The sequence below is a fragment of the Haliaeetus albicilla genome, chromosome 7 (assembly GCF_947461875.1).
Source record: "Haliaeetus albicilla chromosome 7, bHalAlb1.1, whole genome shotgun sequence".
NCBI lineage: Eukaryota > Metazoa > Chordata > Aves > Accipitriformes > Accipitridae > Haliaeetus > Haliaeetus albicilla.
In genome coordinates this window covers 32,691,489-32,715,426 of record NC_091489.1, presented here as the reverse complement: position 1 = coordinate 32,715,426, position 23,938 = coordinate 32,691,489, and the positions used below count along the sequence as shown (strand labels likewise).

Sequence of the window (23,938 nt, the reverse complement as noted above, 5' to 3'; positions counted from 1 at the left end):
TCACATTATTATATTCCTTTCATCATCTGATCCAAAGCTTTGCCTATCAGACTAATGTGCCTGCAGCTTCTGGGGTCATTTCCCCTCCTTTCCATTTTCTAAAATGTAGATATTTTAGGTTTTCTTCAGTCTCCAGGTCTGGTACAGATTAGGGGTAAGACCAGGATGATTTATTTAAAAAATCCGTTGAGAAATCTTCACCTTGTAATAACAGATATGCTAGCAAAATAACTGATCCCAAGAGATTTTTTTGTCTTGGGGAGAAATCTTGACAACATGTCTTTTAGTGCAGTTTCAGCTTTAAATACATCCCAGAAACCAGGCCTTGGACCCTAAAAGCATGAAGTGCCTTTATTTACAAAGGTCGATTTTGTGAGTTTTCAGCTATTGTCATTAATGCTTAAGTGTCGTGTTGTAGCTGGAGTCTCCAGTTGGAAGTGTGCCTGGACTGTGGATTTTCCAGTTAACTAACACATGCCAGGGCCTTAGCTAGAGAAGTTGGCAGGAATATACATTCTGCTTCTGTACAGTTTTCAGATGATTATCCTTTTACCTTATCCAACCACAGAAGTCACAGGCGTGTAAGTAGGGCACGTATTACTATGTTGAGCCTTAACCTTAAAACTTCTTGCGTTATGTAGGGAGCAGAGCAACTCCAAGATCCTAATCTCTCAATTTTGTTAAATTTAGATATGTAAAAAGTACTTATTGTTTTAATATAAAGAAGCCAAAAGCTTTGGGCTGTTGACATGAATTAAATGTGCTGTCTGCAAACCCCTCTACAAAAATCAAACAGTCAGAAAGAAAACCATTCCAGAACTGTGTAGTTCTGCCAAAACCACCCTCGCCTGCTGAAGTCTTTTCTAAAATCATATAATCAGAGCCATAAATATGTTGATATTCTTTTAAATGCATCGAACTTAGGCTGTGTGAATAGAAAAGGACTTTTACAGAAGTTCAGAGGACTTGATCTTGTTCAGTCTTGGAAAAATCTTCTGTTGATTGCCAGGAGATTTGCCTGAGGAGGAGCTGCAATGTCAGGTGCAGTGGTAGGGTGGTGCAGGGCAGTAGGCAGGAGTTGTACAGTGGCTCTTCCACCTGAGATGAAAGTCTCTGCTCCAGCCATTCACTATTTGGGGCACTCTGCTGAAAGTAATGCACCTTACTTGCTTCAAAAGAAAAACCATAATACTGGTCTATGCAGTCTGTGATCCCTTGTTAGCATGAAATAGTAGCACAAGAACATCACCCCCAAAATATGATATGGCTCTTTCTGGGAAGGTGTTTAATCATCATAAGCACACATGATTATGACTTTTGGTACAGAAAGAGAAGTTTCTTAATAGAAATACTGCTTTTTTCATCTGCTGCTTAAAATTTCAATTCACTGTACTTTTCCTTGCTACTCTGAAGCTAAAAATTGGCAGGTTATTCTCACTTATGTGAATAAAAATCAGTCAAGTACCTTTATGAAGGCTGCCTACAATATGCTTTGTATTTTCTTTTGAAGCAGGTCCTCCCCCAGCTTCTTTTCTTTTTTGAATATGGCCAGACCTCATCAGTTCTCCTTTTCCTCCTGTTTGCTACCCTGTAGTGTGAGTGGGATGAGCAGCTCCACGAGAGCAATTTTAGCAGAACCAAACCAATTCCAACTGCTACATTCGAGGTGCTTGTACCCATGCAACTCCCACTGCCAGCTGCTAGAAAACAAAGTTGTTTAGATGAGAAACTTTTGAGCCACGGGTGTGCCTGTATTGCCCTGAACTTGAGACAAGCTCCTGTTGGTGTGGGATTTCCCGTTATGTTGCAGCGTAGTGCGGTGGGATGCAGCTTCTGAAGGAGTCTCAGATGAGCTCCTCGAAATATTTAAAACAAGAAAGCAGCCATACAGCTTGAGCTGACTGGCCACGGGAGGGAGCATGGTCTAATGGGAAACTAAATGAGCAGGGACCTGTTTCTAGCTCTGCCGGGGAATGATTTCTCACTTGGTTTATGACACATTGCTTATAACCAGATTTGTCTGTGCACGGATTTCTCTAAAAACCATCAGGTTCCTGTTGTTGTAAAGCTCCTAACTCTTGTGTAACAAGCTTGTATCCAGCTCTGACTCTCCAGGGTATGCTGCCTTTCCTGGAAAGGTAGAGCACCAGTAGTTAAGAGTCTGATGCAAAGGCAGCAGCGTGGTAAGGAGACTGCACGCTAATGGGTGTGCTACTAAGATACGAAGATACATCTCCAGCATTGCCGCTGATTTCCTTTGTTCTGCTAGGAGATTACTTTACATACCTGTTTCTCATTTTGTCCACTGATTGTCTTGTGTATTTAGGCTGTAAGATTAAGGATAGTGGCTTGGCTTTGTGGAGTATATACTGATACTCTGACTAACAGGGGAAGTAATTACTTTTATGAACCAAGCTGAGCTTATACCCAGTCAAGCAGTGGTGACTTTGGACTAGAACGGTAGCTTCAGATGTGGATGAAGAGGGGGCAGACTGAAGTCTTACCTGTTGTTATGGAAATTTTTTATTTTTCCAGTGCATTACTTTTAAAATCTGAGATGATTGCTGATCATAACACACTGACTCTTTGGTGTGTCCTTCACGTATTTGTGCCGGTCAGTTTGCTGTGATGAAGGCAGGTAGCAAATCTTTTCATCTGCGTGTTCTTCTTCTTCCCAACTATTTCTTTGCACTAAGATTTGTGTTGCGAAATCTATGCACCAGTTTCTAGACTGCTTAGCCACAGTGTCTGTAAATCCAAGTAAATGAAATTTTCCTTAATGAAGCAGCAAAGAACTATATGCATAGGTGCAGAAGACTTGTTTTGCTTCCATTATTAAAAGGGTACTTAGCATGAAAATTCCTTCTCATTTTTTTTTTCTTAATAGCCCAGTGCTTCATATAAACTGCAGACTGTTTTCCCTGTACTAGAAAAGGTTGCTGTTCTTATGTCTCCAGGGATACATTGGAGAGACTGAGCTTTATTAAGATAGCAAAAACTTTTCAGTTTGTGGCTTACTCTTCTGTAGGACCGCTTGCTATAAGGGCCTTTCAGTAGGGATGTCATGTAACTTGGCACTTCAGGAAGAATGTGCAAGCAAAGAAACTTTGCAAAGTATTTGGAGCTCATTCCCAGAGCATTTGAATCAAATTATAAATACTAGTTCTTCCCTTGCAGGTGCTGAGGTCCTCTGACTCTTTTTGAGTTAAGAACAGTTAATGACCATCCAGATGACGCTTAGCTCAGGTTCAAATTTGCAGATAATTCATTTTGCGTTGTAAGAAGTCAGTCTGTTCAAGTGATTTTTGAAACATTTCCATTCCCTCTGATACCAAACCCCTTGAAATTGTTTGCTTGGAGAAGATTATCCCACCATGCAGTTAGAGTTGATTGTGGTTGTGGTCACCTCACCAGGTGCTTTAACCAAGAGTTCTGGGATAGCCACCTGGGGAGCCAGGTGTAATGGGGTCCCAAGTGCATCACTTTCCTCCTTGTCTAACGAACCATGTTTATTTTCTTGCAGAAAGCAGAACAGGAGAGGCTGAGGAAGCAAGCCAAGGAGCTTCTCTGGAGAGGGCTGGCTGGGAACTCACTGGGCAGGGGGGAGTCAAAGCTGTACTCTGAATTGGACGAAGCACTAACCTTAACCATTCAGTTGCCTGAATGAATTGGGGCTGAATGCCATGAGTTGTAAAGAGGGCATGTGTCTGCCTGGACCATTTGGTCAGAAATGCTAGTCCAGACCTAAGGCGCTCGTGTGGCCAAAGCAATGTTTTTAAAACCATCCCTTCTTGTTGGCCAAGCTGCTGCACTCTGTAAGAGGAGCACATCTACATTTCTTCCTTCCATCTCCATCACTCCTTGCCTTAGGGGATGCCTCTTGGCACCATAGGTAGCAGAAGAAATGGCAGAGCACCTCCACCAGCTCTGGGGGGAGATACAGCACTGATGATGACAAACAGCTCCCTGCTTAAAATGATACTCAAGAGAGAAAGGTCCAGAAGTTGAACTTCCCCTTTGCATATGGTGGAATGTGCCCAGCCTCATGCTCTGAATAGGCCTGAAGTGGATGGGGCTGTGGTGATTTTCTGCCAGCGTTTATTGGCCAGAAAGGAGGAGCTTGAAAATAAGTGATTTTGAGTGAAGTAGTGAGGGCAGCAGAGTGTTTTCTGTCTCTCTTGCCCCTCAGGAGTAGCTGTGCCTCTCGCTGGTTTTTTTCATTTTGGGTGCCAGGATAGTGGATTTGTTTTGGGCTTTGGATTTTGAAATAGAAGTTTAGAAGGCAGAGAATTCGGGAATCGCTTTAACCAAGTTGGAACACACAGAAAGTTTTAATAACCTTTTGGGAAGCCAATGGCTAATCTAGACATATGTATCCAGTTTAACCAGAGTATTTGTTCCATTATTTGAATGCCTTGCAATTGCTTCTTCATAACCTCTGTGAGGAGGGTATCACCTGCAAGGAGCTAGAAGAGGTCTGGTTGTTTTGGGCAGGCTGGAAAGCTACAGCATTAATATAATCATTTTCAATGGCTTGTTAAAAAGAGTAGGTGGGAAGGTAATAAAATATTTTGAACTTGTGAAGAACAACTTTATGCAGGTAAAAACTTTGCTATTGTCAGAGTTTTATCACTGACTTCAGGGTGTACGTGCTACTGTGCTGCTTGCTTATTGACACAACTGATGATTTTGGTGCCTGATAATTGAATTGTGTGCTGCCAGGAGCAAGCATGGAGACAGTTTCTTCAGGGACTGGCTCTCTCTAGTGGGATGCAGCTTATGAATTATATAACAGGACTTTCAAGGAAACACAGCGCTACCTTAGCTCAGCTCCAATTAATGTCATTGACAGCCTTGCTATTTCTTCTTGTAGCCGTCGATACAGGTTTCTGTTAAATCAGCCTCACCCGTCCTCCACAGTTTGCCTTTGGGATGAGGAGACAGATCGCTGTGTTTCATTCAATTTATTCTTAATGATAACGGGGAAAAATAGATATGTTTTTAATAGGGGATTATGTATGACATCACCTACCTATGGAAGCATCCTTTCTAAATTAGCGCTAAATGTTCACTCTCACTGCAGAGAATTTCAGTCCTGGAATTAATCTGAGTGTGGCTGATTGATCAGGACACTGTCAAAATCTCTGAAACCTGAATGAAGTGTATTCTATAAATCGTTGTAAATTACTGTGTTTGCATACACATTTACTCTGCATCTATAGGGCCAGATACTTCTTTAGCATAACTTGTAATTGTTCCCGATCAGATTCACTCGTGGTTTTATTTTAAATAACAATTTTAAAATGTAGAATAAAAATAAAAGTAACTCAGAACTGCATAATTTTTTTGCTTCAAGAAATATTCAATGCTTTCATGTTCAGAAAATGATAAAATGGAGTCTTTCAATGTTAAAGAAACATTTCATTATAATTAACTATTCCCAATAGAAGATGTTGTTTAAGTCTCCGTTTGAAGTTTGTTTCTGCAAAATGGCCTTTTCCCTTTGAAAACTTTCACCAGATGTTGCCATCCAGTAGCACTAAATGGAGCTTGTTTACAAAACTGGCTTAGTTTTTCAAAGTTTATTTTGCTAGCACTGTATCAGACAAAATTTGAAGGCAGTGTTGTGTCTTCTGTTAGATGGACTGGTAATATTTAGAAGAGTTAGTTAAGCTTTCAGGCACGCAGTTTCTTCTTCAGATTTGAAACTAGAAGCAACAGATTTCAAAGCTAAGTGGAAAATGAGTTTTAAGAGTTTAATTAGGTGTGCGTCAGTTCCACCGTATCCCTAAACAGCAATGACTACAGCAATATGATTGCGAGAACTGTGCTCCATGCTGGCAGCATGCACCAACACTTTATACAATGGGAAAAAAAAACATCTGACCAGAAGGGATGTGGAAATTGAGGTTGAACAAACACAGGTCAGAGCAATGCAAGACGATTCAGCCACAGTGAGTACTTGGAGCCTTTTGTTAGGCATATAAGTAATTAGATATTGGGACCAACTAACCCATGCAGCTGTTGTAATGCACACCCACTTCTGCTATGTCTCCTTGACATAGTTTTTGTGAAATTCTGTAGGACACTTGATCCCACTCTCAGCCTGCCGTGCTGCCAATGGCTCTTCAGCAGAGCTCCCCAGTGGAATCGATGAGGAATCCTGCTTTGTAGCTGGGGTTACGTCACAAGCAAGTTCCCAAGACACTGTGATTCACTTGGTATCGTTTGGGGCAGTTTAAAATTGGAGTGAGCCAGATCCTCAGCTGGTATAAATTGGTGTTACTATATTAAATTCAGACGGGTCTAATTATAAGTGCTCAAGCAGTCACTGAGGGTTGCACAATTCATTGCTTTTGTGAGTGTGTGCTCACCCATAACAGTGAGATTGCACAATCTAGTCCTATATGAATGCATCTCTGTCTCAGCTGCTAATTGAAAACAAACATGGTAGGATTAATAATTCAATTCTCTGGAATTTCTGTATTATAAATTACTGGAATGATCTACCACTTGCATTAGGAGATGTTACTCTGTTGCAAGATTAATAAGTCCTAACAGCAATGACTGAAGGTCTCTAAGCAGGGAAAAGTTGGACTTGCAGAGGTTTTTTGTTTGGTGGGTTTTTGTGTTCGGTTTTCTTTTTTTTTTCTTTTTTTTTTTCCTTTCTCCAGTTGCTATGGCTTTTGTGCCTCATGCAGCAGAGTGCAGTTTCCAAGCCTGCATGGAGGAAGTCAGCAGCAAAACTCCTGTTGACTTAAGCAGAGGAGGGCTTGGGCTGTTTTGCTGCATAGGAAATGGGGTATTTTTCTGTCCAGTATTTAAGTGTATTTTCCCTTTACAAAAGTCTGCCCATGTTTTGCAGTAGAGAGATAGGAAATTGTCTTTTTTCTCATTTGTGAGGAAGTTGCGCTCTGTCCTCTTAATTAGTTGTTTGAAAGATGAAAGCAAGTGCCCAGGGGTCAGGGAATTCCAGGAGGTTTGGTATTTTTGAACCAAGGAACTTCTAAGAAATGGCACATTATGAATTCTGATTTATCCAAGCCCTGCTGAATGCTGCCTGCAGAGGCACTTCGTGGATGCATATCCTGCTCTTGTCTACTTAATTTAGAGCATAGGCTACAGTACCTATCGGGCTATTGCTTCTGCAGACCTGAACATACATATCAAATGTACTTCTGGAAGCTGGACCATTCCTTTCTGATACCTGATGGTGGTTGAGACTTTGGACTTTATTTTCCTGTGGCTTCCGTAATTATCGCCTAGGAGAGAACCCCCACAAATTAAGTGGTCTTGTTAAATAGAGATATAAAGGATTATAGGGATAGGATTATAAAACCATCTTTCTGCGTCAGCGAGGTAGCAGTGCAGCAAGGCCATAAGATGAATGTTTAGGGGGTCAACCTTTCCTACAGCCATGCCAGCTGGTCTTGTCAAAGTAGCCCCACAAAACTCCACTCTTCCCATATTCTTCTTAGACTGTCCTTGCTAGGTCTTAGGTCCTCAGGCTATCACATTTTCTGCAAGTGGCTTGGTGGCATGCAAGCGGCTTGAAAGTAGTAGTCAAAACTCCGAAACAACCCTATTCCTCCTCATCCTCATCCATCCGGGAGGGTGCAGACCCGAGCAGGGTTGTTCAGGTTCCATTTACTGTCCTTGGGGATGCTGGTCATTGCCTTTTCCTTTTCTGTGTCTCTTTCTAATGTGTGTTATTCCATTTAAAAGGGTCTTTTTATGTTTGTGTTATGGGAGGTCTAGTTGCACTTTTCTAAGTGTATAAATGATTAATTCTGTTCGCTGGGGTTTTTTTTATTAAAAAAGCTAAAATGCCAGACCAATCCAACCAAAAAAACTTCTGAAATTCACTCTGTGTGTGGCTCAGCATCTTTGTTTAAGATCCATTTTTCTTCAGCATCTTTCATTTCTCTCGTGTTTGCTGCTAAAGCCTTTGTCTGTAGTGCTTGTCAGTCCTTTTATTCGGCAAAATCTTATTTTTACATGCTCTACATGTGCCTGTAGCTTCTGTGGAACGTTTCACAGTGGGCTGGAGACCACTTCAGGGTGTGAGTATCATTTGTTGTGTATATAACCCCTGGCCTCTCACCCCGAAGGCCATGTTCTTGTCCGATAACAGCAAATGTGGGCACATCCGCCCTTGCTGAGTGCATCGTCCGTAGATCTGAAGTGCCGTCGTCTCCATGCTCTGCTCTGCACGTTGCTCTGTGCATTTCTGCTGATGGACTTTCAGCCTGTCTCTGCCCTGTCTTGGCTTTCCTTTGCTTGATGTTCACAGAATATGCTGGCTTTCAGCCCTGGTTTTCTTTCCAATTTCTTGCCTTTTGCATGGTGTTGTCTGGTGTCCTTCTCCCTGTAATTATGTCATGACTCTTCTGTTTCCCACCTTAGTTCTTGCTCTGAGTGTGATAAACCCAAATGTAGCTCTGCCATGTTTCATTATTTTCACTTCTGCCAGTATCTAAATGGCCGCATGCATTGACTCAAAGATAAGCCCTCCAGTGTGCCATTTTCCTGTTTTATTTGAAGTTGCACCTGCTGCAATACCTGCATACATAGCTATTTCATAGTGCTGCTTTGGCTTTTTTCTCTCTGATTACATATCTATTTATTTATTTTAATTTTTTTTTTTCCTGTGTTGAGCATGGAGTTTGCCTTCCACTGGTATATCCCAGGTGGTAACATGATGTAATTGGCACTGTCATGTTTCACAGAAACAACTTGAGAGAGTAACAGAGTCATTCTCTTCTCCCACCACTTCTTTAAAAGAAAAGCGAGGGGGAACAAATTCTGTTTTAATTGAAAAATAATTTGTAGCATCTCCACAAGCACTATGAGTATCATGCTGCATTTTGAGATGCAAATGTGACATGGACTAGATTTCAGAAGAAGTAAAATACATGGAGACCTATTTGCACTACTCCAGCATCGCTGGGACTTGAGACATAAATTCCACTGAGAGAGGAATGATATGAATGTGGGAATGTTATTGTAAAACCCAGGGACAGATCTGTGGCTGGTAAAAATCAGTATTCTTTTTTCACCATTGTAATCATTTCCTTTTGGTGAGGAGCAGAACCCATCCAGGCCTGGAGACCAGTCACGTTGGGAGATAGAGATCTAGTGCTTTCTGTCCTATGCAATTTTTAGATATTCCTTATGCAGTTGTCTCATCAAATAGTGAGAAATTACCAAGACTTTGGTGCATTAAGGGCTTTTCTGCACTCAGAGTATTGAACTTTGCCCTACCTCCTGATGTCAGTTGTGCTTGTGCTGGGCAGGATAAGGGTCAGTGTAGTTTAGATCTGGAGGCAAGATCAGCTTCAAACTGGACCTGAACGTTGGGTTTACAAACCATCAGGTGCTCCTGAGTTGGAAGAGGGGCAGCTGTAGACAACCTTTAATGCACAGCAATCAGCAGTCCACCTGAGAGGCTGCAGCGTGGTCAGAAGAGTGCTTGTGTCCATATGCCTTGTGTATTAGTGTAGTTTGGGTTATTTCCTAAGGAAGTTTACAAAATACCACCTTTTACAATCCCGCCTGTACTTCTTTCTAATCCCTGCAGTTTTTTATACGCTTGTCCTCTTTCAGGCAAGAGCAAAAAATAAAGATCTCAAAAGTGCAAGTTTCCCCTAAACAGGCTAGATGAAGAGGGACAAAAATGCTCATGCCAATTCAGCAGCCACTACAACAGAAGGCAATTGGGATTGATATGGGGGACAGAAGGGAATGTGGTGAATGAAAGGTCACATGAAAATTTGGTGCTTATGTCTTAGTAGCCAACAAAGGTCTACAAGAGTTGTGGAGGAGTGGGTCCCTTAAAATGAAAAAGAAATACGGATACAAAGTAACCCATGGCAAAATAACAAGTCCATGAGAAAAATTTTTTTTTTTCTTTTCTCCTTGGAATTAAAAAAAATGTTGCGGCTGTGTCCGGCACAGAGATTTCAAATTCTCTGCACAGTATTTGCAATTACTACTGGAAGGCTGAAATGCATTGAACTGGTGTAGCTCTATTTGCAGCGTGGTCACACTCCTGCTGAAGTACTTTTAGACTATATTTAGTATGTAATTGAGCTATGCTAACATGGGCTATTAGTCCAAATGCTAGTGTAACTGAGGTGGACAGTATTAAGATGTGCTTTAAGATTGTCAAGTAATGCTAAATCAGGTCAGATGTTCTTGCTGTGTCTCGTAGGACAGTTGGTGTTGCTGCTGTCAAAGCAAGAATACTGCCATGTGGATATGCGTGCCTGCAAGGGAGCCAGCAGCTGGGAATCGCACTGCTCCAGTCTCCAGCATCCTTCCTCCTTCCAAACTCTCCCTGCCCGTAAATGTTAAGGCATTCAAGAAAGAACCAACATGGCAACATCCAAAAATGCCCTGTTGCAGGATGAGATAGGGGAAAATTATGTTGGCTGAAGGTTATAATTTGCTGCGTTTTTGGACAGGTGAATGCTCCGTGCTGATCCCAGAGGGGTGGGTGCACCTTGCTGCGCTTGCACTGGCAGCCTCACCCAGGGCACCGTGGGCTCAGCTCAGCCCTCATCCTTCCTATGCTGCCAGGCACCGGCAGGGAGGGTGGAGACCCAAGGGGTTATCGGTGAAAGGAGATTCTTCATGTTAAATTTGTATAGGGGAGGACAGGAATTTGCCTAACAGAAGCTGTCATCATGCGCCAGTTTTGTTCCAAGTATGGCATGTGTTGTATAACCCACAATTTGAGAATAATGTTATGAACTATGAAAGTACATGGGTTTTATTGAGCAGTAGTCACTAAAAATGTCGGAACCTGTTATCATTGTAGGTATAACACTTCTTGGGTTTTATGTGCACTTCTCAAAATGTTCTGGCAATAATAAAGTAGGTTTTCTATTGCAGAGGCAGGGTTTTCTGTTTGTAACATCACCTTTTTCACACTGTGGCTAGCATCAAAATGCTTAAATTGTATTAAACAGAAAAAAAAAGCACAGCAGCTGGTAGTTAATGATCAAGGAAATAAACTTGACTCATGGCTTCTATATATTCTATATATCTTAAGAGAACTGCACATTTTTAAGGAAACTAAGTTTATGTGTCTAAGGTCTTCGTATTACTATTCAAACAGCTTAAGTGCAACAGAGCACTCATTGAAACTGTTTTCAGTTTGGACAGGCATCGTTGCAAACAGACAAACCCCTGACTGATGTGGGAAGTGAGGCATTGTTAACACAACAAGCCTTTTTGACTAATGTAATAATTATCTGTGTTGCATTTTTTCCTTCTAGGAGACTGAGCTGCTAGATATCAGCCTTGTCAAAGATGCCAGATGCGGAAAACATGCCAGAGCTCCCAAGGTAGGAATTTTTGCTCTGTGCTTACATGTTACATTGATGACCTAGATAAAATAGAATGGGAATTATATGCAAGAATTTGAAATAATAAAAGTTCCCATAGCTAATAAGTATTTTGTCTTTTCTGATGAGAAGTGTTACAATTCTTGAGCTGTTGTCATTTGATTTTGTATATAAAATGCTGGTGGAAGCTCCGCTGGCAGTGAGGGAACAAAAATTCTGGTTTGTCAAGGTAAACTTACAGAAGTTCCTGACTTCCCTGATGGCAAGGAGCTGATAGTTGTTTAGGTCCATGTTGCATTTTATGCTGCCTGTTTTCCTCTTTCAGTGCCTCTTGAGGCCAGAAAGAGTTTTGTGTTTGTTTTTTTTTAAACTGTCATCAGAGAGGTCAGCATATCAGCTCCCTTAGGTCCGCTCTGATATATTGCATACTCCTTTGCTGTCTCTAAAGACAGTAGGTTGTAGATATATGGTCTCTCTGGTGTTTTTGTTTGGACAGACACTACACATCAGAGAAAAGCTGAAACACTCGGCTCTGGAAGCAAGATAGTGCCTCGGGGAATCACAGGAATGATAGGAAAAAAGGAGATCTCCCTAGGGGCCTGAAAGTATGGCTGGCCTTGCTGCTGCTTAGCTGCGGTTGAACCGGTGGCATTGAAACAGCCCAAAGGAATGCTTCTCCTACCCTCATCTTGGGGGAGGAAAATGACTGGGTCTGGATGGCCATGGCTTCCGCGGAGCCTCCCGCTGGGCTCCCTCTTCCTTACATCCAGCCCTGGGTCAGGCCAGAGCCCCACGGGCTCCTCAGCCCCTTGAGGGTAGGCATTAGAAATGGAAAAGATTGCTTCTCTGTGTCAGAATGTGATTGCATTTATCTCTGAACAGACTATTCAAATTTGGTTTTCAAAGCTTTCCATGTACTGCTGGCAGCATTTTAAAGGCTGAGTTATAATTGAAATGCAACAGAAGTACTTTATGACATCCACAGTAATACCAAATGAGTTCACCATGATTAATGGTTCTATGATGAATAGCAATAAAGTATTAACAATGTCTAGAACATTATTTTAAAATGCTAGCTGCTTTACAGAGGACATTCATGTTCTTCTAACAAAATGTTTTTAGCTAAAATTTATGCATAGCTATTGCCTCGGTGACTTTTATTTATTAGGTTACATAAAGGCTGTTTTCGTTACATGTTACGCATTTGACAGCAGTGGCATTAAATGAAGGGTATGAGAAAATCCTGACTTTTAGGGTGGTGAAATGCACCACCTGTGTGAATGAGTTTGCTTTTTGTCATTGATTTGTGTGTGGGCAGAATGAAAACAGCACCTGGGTTGGCTGTTGATAGGATCTTGCAAATGGTGTGAAATAAAACGCTCATTTTGGGGCCAGTCATGTGGGTTTTGCTTTGATCCCCATTGTGGGGCTGAGCAAAGAGGTGTTGACTGCAGGTGAGCGAATGTTGCAGAAGCCCTGTTTGTGTCACGTCCACAGAAGATCTAAAACTCATATAGCAGCGGGAAGGCTTGGCTCTAAGTCAAGCAGTAGCAGCTTGTGATTGCATGGAGGTTTCTAGTAAAAACCATGGTATATTGGCTTAAGAGAGCAGCACCACGTATGCATGATACTTGTCAAAGTTCCCAGCTTTTCAGAGGCTCTTTTCCACAGCTCTACTTCCAGGTGGGAGCAACACTTGCTCTCAGGTGAGCAAAAATAATGAACTATGGTTAGGGGTAGTTCCTGTGTTGGAAAGCAAGCTTCCCTCATGTAGTGTGCAAAGAAGTCATTCACAATCTGCTCATTGCATGGTAAAAGTGTGATGCACATTGTGATTATGTTGTGATGATGACTCTGAGCTGTATCCGGCAGAATGGCTCTGGTGTGGTTCACTGGTACCTGCAGAGCCCCTTGCCTTGTGTGTAATACAGCCTGTGGTATAAGCTGCAGACATGGAATGGAGTTTAGCTGCCTCAGCAACAAATACTTCTTACTGCCATGGTACCACTTAACGTAGGTTTATTAGCTATACCAGAAGTTAATCTCCCATGATTTGGTGGGATCATCACTGACTTTGGAGCTTGCTTCCTGTAGTAGCCTTGCCAGGCAGACAGGACAGCATGCTGTTGTGCATTGCTGCAGCTTTCACTGTAAAATAAGAGATTTAAGTGATTTTCTTTTTGTTCCCCTGCCGCCCCTCCCTCTGCCAGTAGTCTTGGTCAGTTTTTATACTGTATTAGAGGACTTTGGCCAGTCTATGAAAATTTTGCAATCTATTTTCAGAATTGCAACAGTGGATTTCATCTGTGGGTTGTCATTAAAAACTTAAGAAATTAATGGGAATCTTTAAACCTCATATAGTGTTTTTCTGATCTGCTACCTTTTGATAGAAATAAGTGTCATCTTTAATAAACCTTGACTTTTCTAGTAAATAAAAAAAATTAAATTAATTTTTATTTTTATAGTAAACTAAATTTCAGTGTCACTAATGACACCCATAGTAAGCTACCGGAACCTGTTAGGTGTGCTGCTAAAGAACATCAGTAAGTAATGGTTTTAGAGGACTATAAGCAGCCATAGTGTCCTAGTTTCAGCTGGGATAGAGTTAACTGTCTTCCTAGTAGCTGGTACAGTGCTATGTTTTGAGTTCAGTATGCGAAGAATGTTGATAACACTGATGTTTTCAGTTGTTGCTAAGTAGTGTTTAGACTAAGTCAAGGATTTTTCAGCTTCTCATGCCCAGCCAGCGAGAAAGCTGGAGGGGCACAAGAAGTTGGCACAGGACACAGCCAGGGCAACTGACCCAAACTGGCCAACGGTGTTTTCCATACCATGGGACGTCCCATCTAGTATAGGAACTGGGAAGTGGGGGTGGGGACTAGCTGGATGTCGGTCAGCGGGTGGTGAGCAATTGCACTGCGCATCATTTGTACATTCCAATCCTTTTATTACTACTGTTGTAATTTTATTAGTGTTATCATTATCATTATTAGTTTCTTCTTCTCTGTTCTATTAAACCATTTTTATCTCAACCCATGGGTTATGCTTCTTTTCCCAATTTTCTCCCCCATCCCACTGGGTGGGGGGGAAGTGAGTGAGCGTCTGCGTGGTGCATAGCTGCTGGCTGGGGTTAAACCACGACACATAGTTACCAAAAAACTCTTTCTTCCCCATCACTGTCTGGTATACACACTTCTTCCCCATATGCTGCCACATCCACCAGTGGGGATGTTTCTTTGGTAGCTTAATTAATATGCTAAGCTCTTGGTCTTTTTGGTGGCTAGAAACACAGTCTGTTCTCATTCTGGATTCAGTGTACCTTCTGCACAACCATCAGTATTCTTAATTTCTGAAAAAGAGACAGAAACACAAAGTATTTCTCAGTTAGTTTCTCTTTCAGCCTTGTTGGTTGACATTCACTTTTCACAATATTTTTCTGTAAGTCCAGACATGCAAGAACGATCACAAAATATGTATGTTTGTTGTTGCATCTTCTAGTCATTATCATAAGGGAAAAAAAAAACCCAAACCCCAACACCTTTTTCATTCTGCACTTTAAGAACACGTAAAGGTAGCATGAGGAATGAGCTGAGATCTCCTCAAAGTTAGTATGTTAGCACAAGGTTGCAGCTATGCGGGTGGTCAGCTCTGCTTGGCACTTTGAGTGCAAAACCACTTCTACTTCTCCAGCTTCTGCTTTGTGATAATTGCTAGAGTCTCTTGAAACCTCTCTCTTGTCCTTCCCGTTCCCTGGAGACTTAAGAGCAGAGCACCAACACTATTCCTGGCCATGACACCAGCATATGGGAGTAGCTCAGAAAGGCATCTGCATCTGCAAAAGAAAGACCTTCCTGAGCAGACCTAAGGAATAGTTACTCAGAAGACCTGGATGAAACTACGTAGAGTAGCCCAGCACTAGACCAATGATGGTAATTACTTGCTCTCTCACACTTCAGGGTGCTGTAATGAATTTGCAGCTGCCTCTGAGAAGTGCTGTTACCATGTGGATGGTGTAGAAGCCTAGAGCCTCACCTCAGCTCCTCTGGGTGCAAGAGTGGCTTTGTGTTTATCTTTCTAGGAAACACAAAACTTGTTTTCATCCATGGCAGTGTCCACCAACTCTTCCAAATGGTGCTCAAGGCTGGGAAGATGAGACAAATTCAGGAGACTGGCACAAGTCTCTTGTCCTATTTTGGGTGCCTAATGGCACCCAAAGGGAATTTGTAGATTTAGGGGTTTAGGTAGACCCTGTGGTTCTTGGGCAGAGAGTCAGAATGGTTTTACAATAAAGGAAGTGGGGCACAAAGATTAAAGGTTAGATCAGTGGGAGTGTTTAGGCATCTGAAAACAAGCCTGTATGTCTTTCATAGGAACTCAGGTTTCTGATGATGTAGAAGGGAGATCTTTAGTAGGTACCAAAACACTTGATGCTTGGGGGATGAGCAGATAGTCCTCTGACCCCAAATCAGTAAGCAGTATACTCAGATGACCCCTGTATTACTGAGAAGCTTCAGCATTGCTGCCTTTTTCCACATTGTCAGGGATCAGTCCCGTCTTCAGCTATTTTCAGGAATGGTAAGAGAGTTTTCCGTCTCAATGCAATATATGTGCAAAGTCTTATTCTTTGGAATATGGGCAAATCTCAGGTAGCACAGAGCACTGCAGCAGATCTCTAAATGAGAAGAAAAACGAAAGTAATGTTCTGAAGAGAACAAGAAAAGACTTATTAATTGTGTATATTAGGAGAAAGTGCCTGGATTCAAAATACAATGAAATTTATACAGAAGTGAGGGAATTATGAGATGATTATCAGGACTTTGCCTTTTTAATAAGCATTAGAATTATTTAGGAAGAGAGCAAGAGAAATTTTGAGAATAGGAGATTAATATGCAGTCCTTTTTTTCCTTTGGAAGACATGACTGCCCATAAATTCAGTGCAGCCCTTTTGAAGCATGGCATGCCTTTTCTCACAGCTTTCAGGGACTCAGAGCTGCCACTGGTGTCAGCAAGGGTGCAGCGTCAGGATGCTCAGGGCTCACATTGTTCGTATTTTGAAATACTGAAGGAATGTGAAAATCATTAGTAGAGATGAACAATTATTTATTTCTTTTATTTGCAAATTACCTGTTACCACTCTCTCAAGCTTTGTTTTGATGTGCAGACAAATGAAGAGACATCTTTTCCCTTGTAAAGTTTAGTGAAGAGGTCTGCAAAATAAAATAACACGAACAGTGAAGAGAAACATACACTTTTGTACAATGAGACATAGAAATAGCTCTGAATATTCACATACCTTCTGTGAAGCATGGAAGTGCCACTCAAAAGAGTGTCCATGTTCTTAAAAGGGAGACATAGCTAAAAATGTCACGCAGCAGTAAATACTGGTGAAAGGTTAAGTGGTGAAAATTTGGCAGCTGCAAGCATGCTCGCAAGACTAGGGAAGTCACACTTTTAACCATCTTGTATTTACTTTAGCCAATAACAGTTTCTATGGAAACTAAAATCTTAATGCAACTGTGTAAGTGTTTTTAGTAGCAAGAAGAAATATCAGGATGAGTTGGCAGGAATAAGGAAATAACCCTATGGCAAATGTTCATATTGAAAACTTTCGATGCATTTGATCAGTCTGTTTTCTCTCAAAGATACCATAAATCATTCAGCAGGAAATAAATTTCTTTAAATGACATATGCTGTGGAACCTGTAGGAGATGAAATGATGAATGATGGAATCACTCTAATGCCAAAATGTTTATAGAGTGTAGTCCCCAATTTTAAAAACACTCGCAGCTCCACTGCCCCAGATTTTCTCTCTGTAACAAGGAAACTCTACAGAGGAATAAGCTTTCTTAATGTCAGAAATTTGCCAAGACCTCAACTACTATTTGTATCATCACCAGCCTCTCTGTATTCAGTGGATTTTCTTGAAATGCTCAGGTAGACTGAGATGATTTCAGGAGTACCTCAGCTGTAATTGAAAAACTACACACTTCTATCTCACTGCAGAGGGTTTGCTGGCTTCTAACACATCTGTAGAGAAAAGTCAACATTTTATGAACTAGACGGGCTCAAAAACTAAAAGGAAAACTAACAAGGAAAGTCTAAATAATTATTTAACTGAAAATCTGATGCTTTTCAGGGAAACGAGGAGGTGCAAGTCTATTTGAATTGTCAGAGCCATCAAGACTGCTGTCTTCTGTGTCTGCTTCTGTACTCCATTGCGCTGACTTAGAATCAGTAGGGTTTTACTGACATTTGGGTATAATTTATGCAGAGAAGCAGAAAGTAAGACTGCTCTCTGTTATGTTGTTAATAATCTCCTATTTCTTTCTTTGTTTTTTAACTCACTGTCTGAATTTACAAATGCAGGTGAAGAACTTTTTGTGAACCCACCCAAAGCACACATACGCAAGTAAATAAATCGCAGATAACGCTTGGTTGATTTGCCTCAGAATAAGGCTCTAACTTCTAATTTACAAGTCCAATGACAAGAGCCTGTCAAAATAAACCTAATTCAATCACTTGCTTTCCTTATGGTATGTGAACTTACATTTTTGCTGGCAGCCCATGATTTTTATGGTCAGGCTGTTTGTTTTTCTTTTATCAGGAGAGCAAAAGAGGCCTCTGTCACTTCTGAAATATTTGAAAGCCGAGCAGTTATTTATTTCTTTATGATAAAGTCTGTGCTGGGACAATTATGTTGTATTTTAATAACCATCCTGATTACACTGCTTGTGGGAAATGGCAGATAGATTTTCTTTTTTTTCCCTTTTTGGTCCACTCAGTAAACTCCCTGGAAAAGTCAGTTGCTTACATGGAGCGCACAGGAGAGCAACTAAGCCTGCCCTTTGCAGCAGCGACTTCTGTTGCTCTGCCTGTCTCAGCTGCTGCTATTGCTGTTATTTTTATCTGCTGATAAATGCTTGTTGCTTTCCCTTCAACAACCTTGGTGCTAAATTAGAAACTGTAATATAAATTATGCCTAAGCAATGTTCTATTTCTGCCAAAAAGAAATAAAAATGGAATATGCATGCAGCTCACCTTCTTCCCACTCACCATAGGGATAACAGTGACATCCTCGAACATCCCACCCAATTTGTTTGTTCTTCTACATGACTGCTTTTTTTCATAATGATGATTAAATTACATAAACATTTTCCCTAGGTTGAGTTTAATTTATTAAGGAAGGCTAAGATTAATTTCTTTGGATGATATTTGACCAGTGTTCACGTGGTTGCAGTTGTAAAGATGGGGAAATACAAGTAGCTGAAATGCTGCAGAGAGCGTGGGAGCTGTGGTCACTGTGAGAGCGACGGAGTTTTCCCTTGGACCCTCCCTGGCAGGGGGGCATGAGCCTTGCTCTGCCCTTTTCTGCCCACTTCCCTGCAACTTGGCATCGCCTCTCTTCAGCAGGCTGAACAGGCTCCTAATGGCCCTTGGCATCTTTTGCTCTTCTAAATTTTCCCCACCTGTGCAGTCTTTTTTCAGAAAAGGTGTCCCCACTGCCTGCAGTGAAGTCCTGCTGCTTATTCAGGAATGAAGGCAAGTTTCTGTATGGCTAGGATGCTTCTGAGTTTGTGGTTTTTTTTGTTTTCTTTTAAATCTGTTGAAAGTTAACTTCTTTGGGGGAGAGTCTCGTCTCCAAAGATAAAGTTGTCGATGCTGCTATCCAGGGAGTGCGGAGAACAGGTCTTCACTTCTCTATCACCTGCAGAAATGTCACCATCAGAAACATTATTCATGCTTTTCTGGAAGCAAAGCAAAGCTTTCTGAAAATGCAAACGAAGCCTGGAGCATTAAGTAGCCATTTTCTTTCTGCTTCATCGGGTCACAAGTCATGTCTCAAACACGGTGGCTTGCTTAGCGGAGTGGATGAGCAGAAGCATTTTTGCACCTGCGCTCTGAAGCCTGCAGAGATTCCTTGCCTGCTGCGGGGTGCGGTTCACTTGGCTGCTCATGCCTAAGGCTGAAGCCACGGCCGAGACAATCAGCATCCCAGTGCACCACCAGAATGGCCCAAATTGGTGAAGGTGATTTTATTTACAACCCTCTAGTCCTCAGGGAACTGGGACCTTTTCATAAGCTTGTCATATGCTGTATAACTTAGCTCTGTCTGGGTAGTTCATCAGATTCACTATTTACTAACATTCAGGGTATGGTAGAAAGCACGGGGTTTTGTCCAAGGCTTTCGCTATGAATCGTTGCCAAAAAGATTTAATTATTTTTTTTCTGCTCGCTGACGGTTTCCGTTAGCTTTCTGTGCTGATTGGTTTTATGTTTTTCTTTGTTATATTTTTAAAACATACATCTTTCTGTTTGTATGCTTTCATGTAAAAGTACGCAGTACAAAGTATGTAACAAGAAATTCTGTATTTTAAGAAGCACAAAGGCATTTTATAAATTTGATTTTAAAACTTGACATTTAAATTTCAAAAGGTAGACACTGCTCAATTAAATGTGATATTTGAGTTGCTGAGAACACCAGAGGGTATCATCAGTAAAGCTGTGCTTTAAATGCTACTGCTGAAGATGCTTTTGAATAAACCTGCATACATCTTTTTTTTTTCTCCTTTTCTTTTTCCTCTTTAGTATGACTTTTTGTGTGATTTTGAAGAGAGATTGACAGAGACAGCTTTGTGTGCTCTCGTAATACTCCCAAACTATTTTAAATCCATACATACGCCACTCCCGTGACCTTTCAGACTGCAGTGGTAGGGGATTAAAGTAGCACACTGGAGGGCATGGACTCATCACTTAATTGAGCATGTGCTTCATGCAGATGTGAAGTTCAGTGCTATGGTAATATTTCCTGTGATAGTGTAGTTGACTGTAATCACCTCCATGCTGTTTCAGCTTGAAGGTTTAAATCCCTCTTCTTGCCTTTCCCTGCCACGGGATAGCACTCACAGGAGGAGAGGTGGGTTGCAAAGTGGCATATCTTGGCTGGTAGGTACCACTTCTGGCGAGCCTCACGGTTGCATCGCTTGGGTGCGATGGTGGTATGCTGTCACCGGCTTACCTCGGTGACGAGGCCGTATCCAGTGTTGGCAGCCTTTTGACAACATTTGTGTTGCTGATCAGTATTGTGGGATGTGGATGTCTTATTCCTGCCTTCACAACTAATAATGCTAATGAGATGAGAATGTAGCTGGGACAGCATGTCCAGCCGCAGCTATCACAAACCCACACCCACTGTCAATCAGGGTAAAGCTCACTTGGATCTGATAAATGGTATTTTTACAGCGGCTGGCACAAAATTTAAAAATTCCTCAGACAATATAAAGTTATTCCAGACGTGTTTTTTGTGATGCTAAGGTGTTAATATTGCCTGTCAATGTCCTATATTATCTGTTATCTTGTACCCCCTGTGTGTTCATATCCACATGATACCTTTTTGCTTGCACTAAGATATAAAAATTTGGGAAAGTACAGCCCTTTTTCCCAGTGTTGGTACAGCATCTAAAAGAGCAAAGTCCTGTTTCATGAGTAGGGCTTCTAAGTGCAATACTAATACAAGAACTAATAAGTAAAATGTTGCTTTCCGTGAAGATAAGAAATGCTGCATTCAGCCTCTATCATGAATGCTCAGTTTGGAAAGAATTTCAGAATTTTTCATTGGAAAATGTAAAGGTACTAAATAACTGAATCATACTAGTCTTTCCTTCTGAGCGGTAATCTCCATCTAGAAATATTTCATAAATATTAAAGTATATATTTTAGTGGTACCGTGGAGTTGTGCATCCAGAGAGAGATCTGATGGCAGTGCAATACCCTCAAGCCTCAAATGTGGAATCAGCAGGCTCAAGTGAAAATGCCAAAGCAGAAACATTTTTCTGCAATTGTTTAGAATAAATGATTTAAATTTCCCAGTTTTATTGGAATCCAGCTTGGTGACTTTCCATGGCGTCCCTTATCTTGAAAGTAACTGGTTGGTGATAACTGCTATGTTTTAATTAGTTGCAAAGATTTGAGATATTTGTTATCATTGGCATATAAATGGCTCATTCAGTATCTCCCTATGGAACTGAGCAAAACCATTTAGGCTTACAAAAGAGATCATTGGGAAGCAAAAGGATTAGGTGTAGAACCCGAGTAACTGTGGCTGACAGAGATGCCAATTTCTTTGCAGCCAAGTGAAAGTGCCCCCTTACTCAGCTCTGCAGGGAAAAGTGTTTTACTGGCAGCAGGGTGCAGAATGGCCGAGGAGGAGTGGAGGGTGATTGGCATTGGTGAGTCGTTATCCGTGCTGGATGGAGCTGCCTGTGTGCTGTGGTAGATGTCAAACCCTGCCTGGAAACCCTCAGGCAAATGGCAGGAACCGAGCGATTTGTGATTGAGTTTAAGTATAAACTGTCTTTGGTCAGCGCTTGTAACTCAAGAGATTTGTTTTTGAGATGTAGAGGATTCGTAAAAAAAAAAAAAAAAAAAAAAAAAAAGTCTTTAAAACTGAAGTTATTTAAGCTTGCTTAAACTCCATTAGAACAGCTTCCAGCTTCAAAGTTTGTTATCTTCTCTATTACATTAGCACTTTTCCGGTCTCGCAGCTAAGCACATTTGGCTGTAAAACTGCATGTTTGCCTAATGTTTTTTAATCCCTACTTGTATGCTCTTCAGTACAGATGTCTAAGAAAAAGCAATGGGAAGAAACTTGGCTCTCTGAGCTAGAACTTTGATTGGAAAATAATTACAGCCCCTGCCATAAATAATCCTTGTTTCATCACGGTGGCTTTTCGGTCTGTTTGTTTGTGTCCCAAGGCATGTCTGTGCCGGTCGGACACTCCAGCCGCACCAGTGACATGATACCCGTGGCAGATGTACTGCTGTGCCTTGTACTGACAGGTGTCCTACAAAGAGACCTGTACCAGTATAGTGGGGAAACATTTTATTAGAAATGTGTAAGTGGGACTCAAAAGAGTCAGCCACAGATAAGGTAGCTAATGGGAGCAAATGGAAATAGCCAAGGGTCCATGTGAACTATAAAGCAGCAGGAAACTATGGTTATTTCCAATGTAATAGTATCAGTATATTCATGTTAAATCCATGTTACCATTTTCCAAAGGGTCAATTAGGAATGAAACTGTTTGCTTTTGCTGTAGTCTGCTGTGGATATAGAAGAAGGTAGAGGCAAGTGCATCTGAATATCTGATAGGGGTTTTTTTGATACAGTAGGATATTTCTGAAAACAAACCAAATTTCATTATAAATAGGATTATGCTACCAAGTAAGGCATATGAATACTTCATTTTTAAATAAATCCTGGGTAGTATTTGTGTGGTGATAACAAACACCTTATAGCTATATTGAGTGTGAGTTCCCTGTCTCTGCCTTTCTCAGCTCCATCACCTCCCAGCCTAATCCTAGTTAAATAAACAAAATTATCAGCTGTTGCCACTGGGGAGTTCAGACACTCTGTTCCACTCCTGGGCTGTTAATGAGCCATCTGTAGGGATGTTCCTGCAAAATGGATGACATGGCGACACTTGCTGATACACAAGCATGTGCATGTGGGAGCAAAATGGTTATCTGTATGTCAGTGCTAAAAGAACATTTTCTGGGGGCCAAAGGTTGCTTAATGCATTTTTCAACCCATGGTGATTCACTGGAATAAAGTGCAGTGTATTCCGGGTAAAAACTGCTGTGTGTTAAGATTGATATACAGCTATACCTGATCTAGCGAGGTTTTTCTGGCTGTCAAGTGCATTGTGGATACATCCTTTCCAAGCAGAAGCATTTCTATCACTATGCAGTTGAATAGGTAAAATTCCCATAACCCATCCTTGATATGGCTGATCTGCATTAGTGGTGCATATAGACAGAATTAGGGACTGCTTTCTGCATGTGGGTGGCCTTTTGTATGGTTATTAGCACTGTAAGTGTCCAATGTCCTTCATATTTTGTCTTTCGATGATAAAAATCATGTCCTCGTTCCTCTTTAGAAGATCGATCTGCTGAGAAATCCTGTCCATGGACCTATGTGTCATTCCTGTTGTAGAGAAATTGTCATATGGGATGTGTAAGAAAGTAGATGAATTACACGTTTCCAGAACTTAGTTGCTCTTGAGTATGAACTTGAGTTCATACCCCTGAAGTGTAGATTGAATTATTAACCAGCCTAAAATTTCAAGGATCTTGCTGAAATACTGACGATGTACCTGTGCTCTGGGATTGTGGCGTGTCCTGGAGAGTATGCAGAAAGGGCAGATTTAATGCTGATCTTACACTAAGGTTCAGCGTAGCTCTGTTTTTAGTTAGTAGAATGATCTTGACTGAATCACCAAACTAAGCAGAAAAAAACCCAGGTGTGTAATTGTAAATTACAGCAATCTATTAAAATGCAGGTTTGCTCTTTTAAAGGTGGATTCCTTGTGGTTTAGGTTTGTGAGCTTCTGAGTTACGTTTTGTAACTTGGGGAATTTGGATAGAAACCCAATTACCTTACTTTGGAGAAGAAATACCCTTGGCTGGGAGTTCTTGGCTGTGGTGTTTTTCAGTGTCCAGCTTCTTTGTTGTTTTTTGGAATTAGAATGAACTTGCAAATGTGCAATTTAGGAACAGGCCTAGATGGTAGCTGATATTTTTCCACCCTGTTG

At 41.2% G+C, this 23,938-nt stretch overlaps 1 protein-coding gene and 1 long non-coding RNA gene across 4 annotated transcripts in view; one reads left to right on the top strand and one right to left on the bottom strand.

Annotated features, from left to right (window-relative positions):
* The window catches only part of PLCB1 (phospholipase C beta 1), a 412,892-nt gene that overhangs the window by 100,325 nt on the left and 288,629 nt on the right, over positions 1–23,938 (top strand). For all 3 annotated transcript variants that reach the window (XM_069787592.1, XM_069787594.1, XM_069787593.1), the window contains exon 3: positions 11,283–11,351. In XM_069787592.1, the coding sequence (XP_069643693.1) occupies positions 11,283–11,351 (69 nt within the window). The remainder of the gene's footprint in view (positions 1–11,282; positions 11,352–23,938) is intronic.
* Positions 14,726–18,630, bottom strand: LOC138685869 (uncharacterized). Its single transcript, XR_011325251.1, has 3 exons — positions 18,405–18,630; positions 16,476–16,558; positions 14,726–15,183 (listed from the first exon to the last, which is right to left on the bottom strand). It is a non-coding gene; the product is annotated as an uncharacterized lncRNA (long non-coding RNA).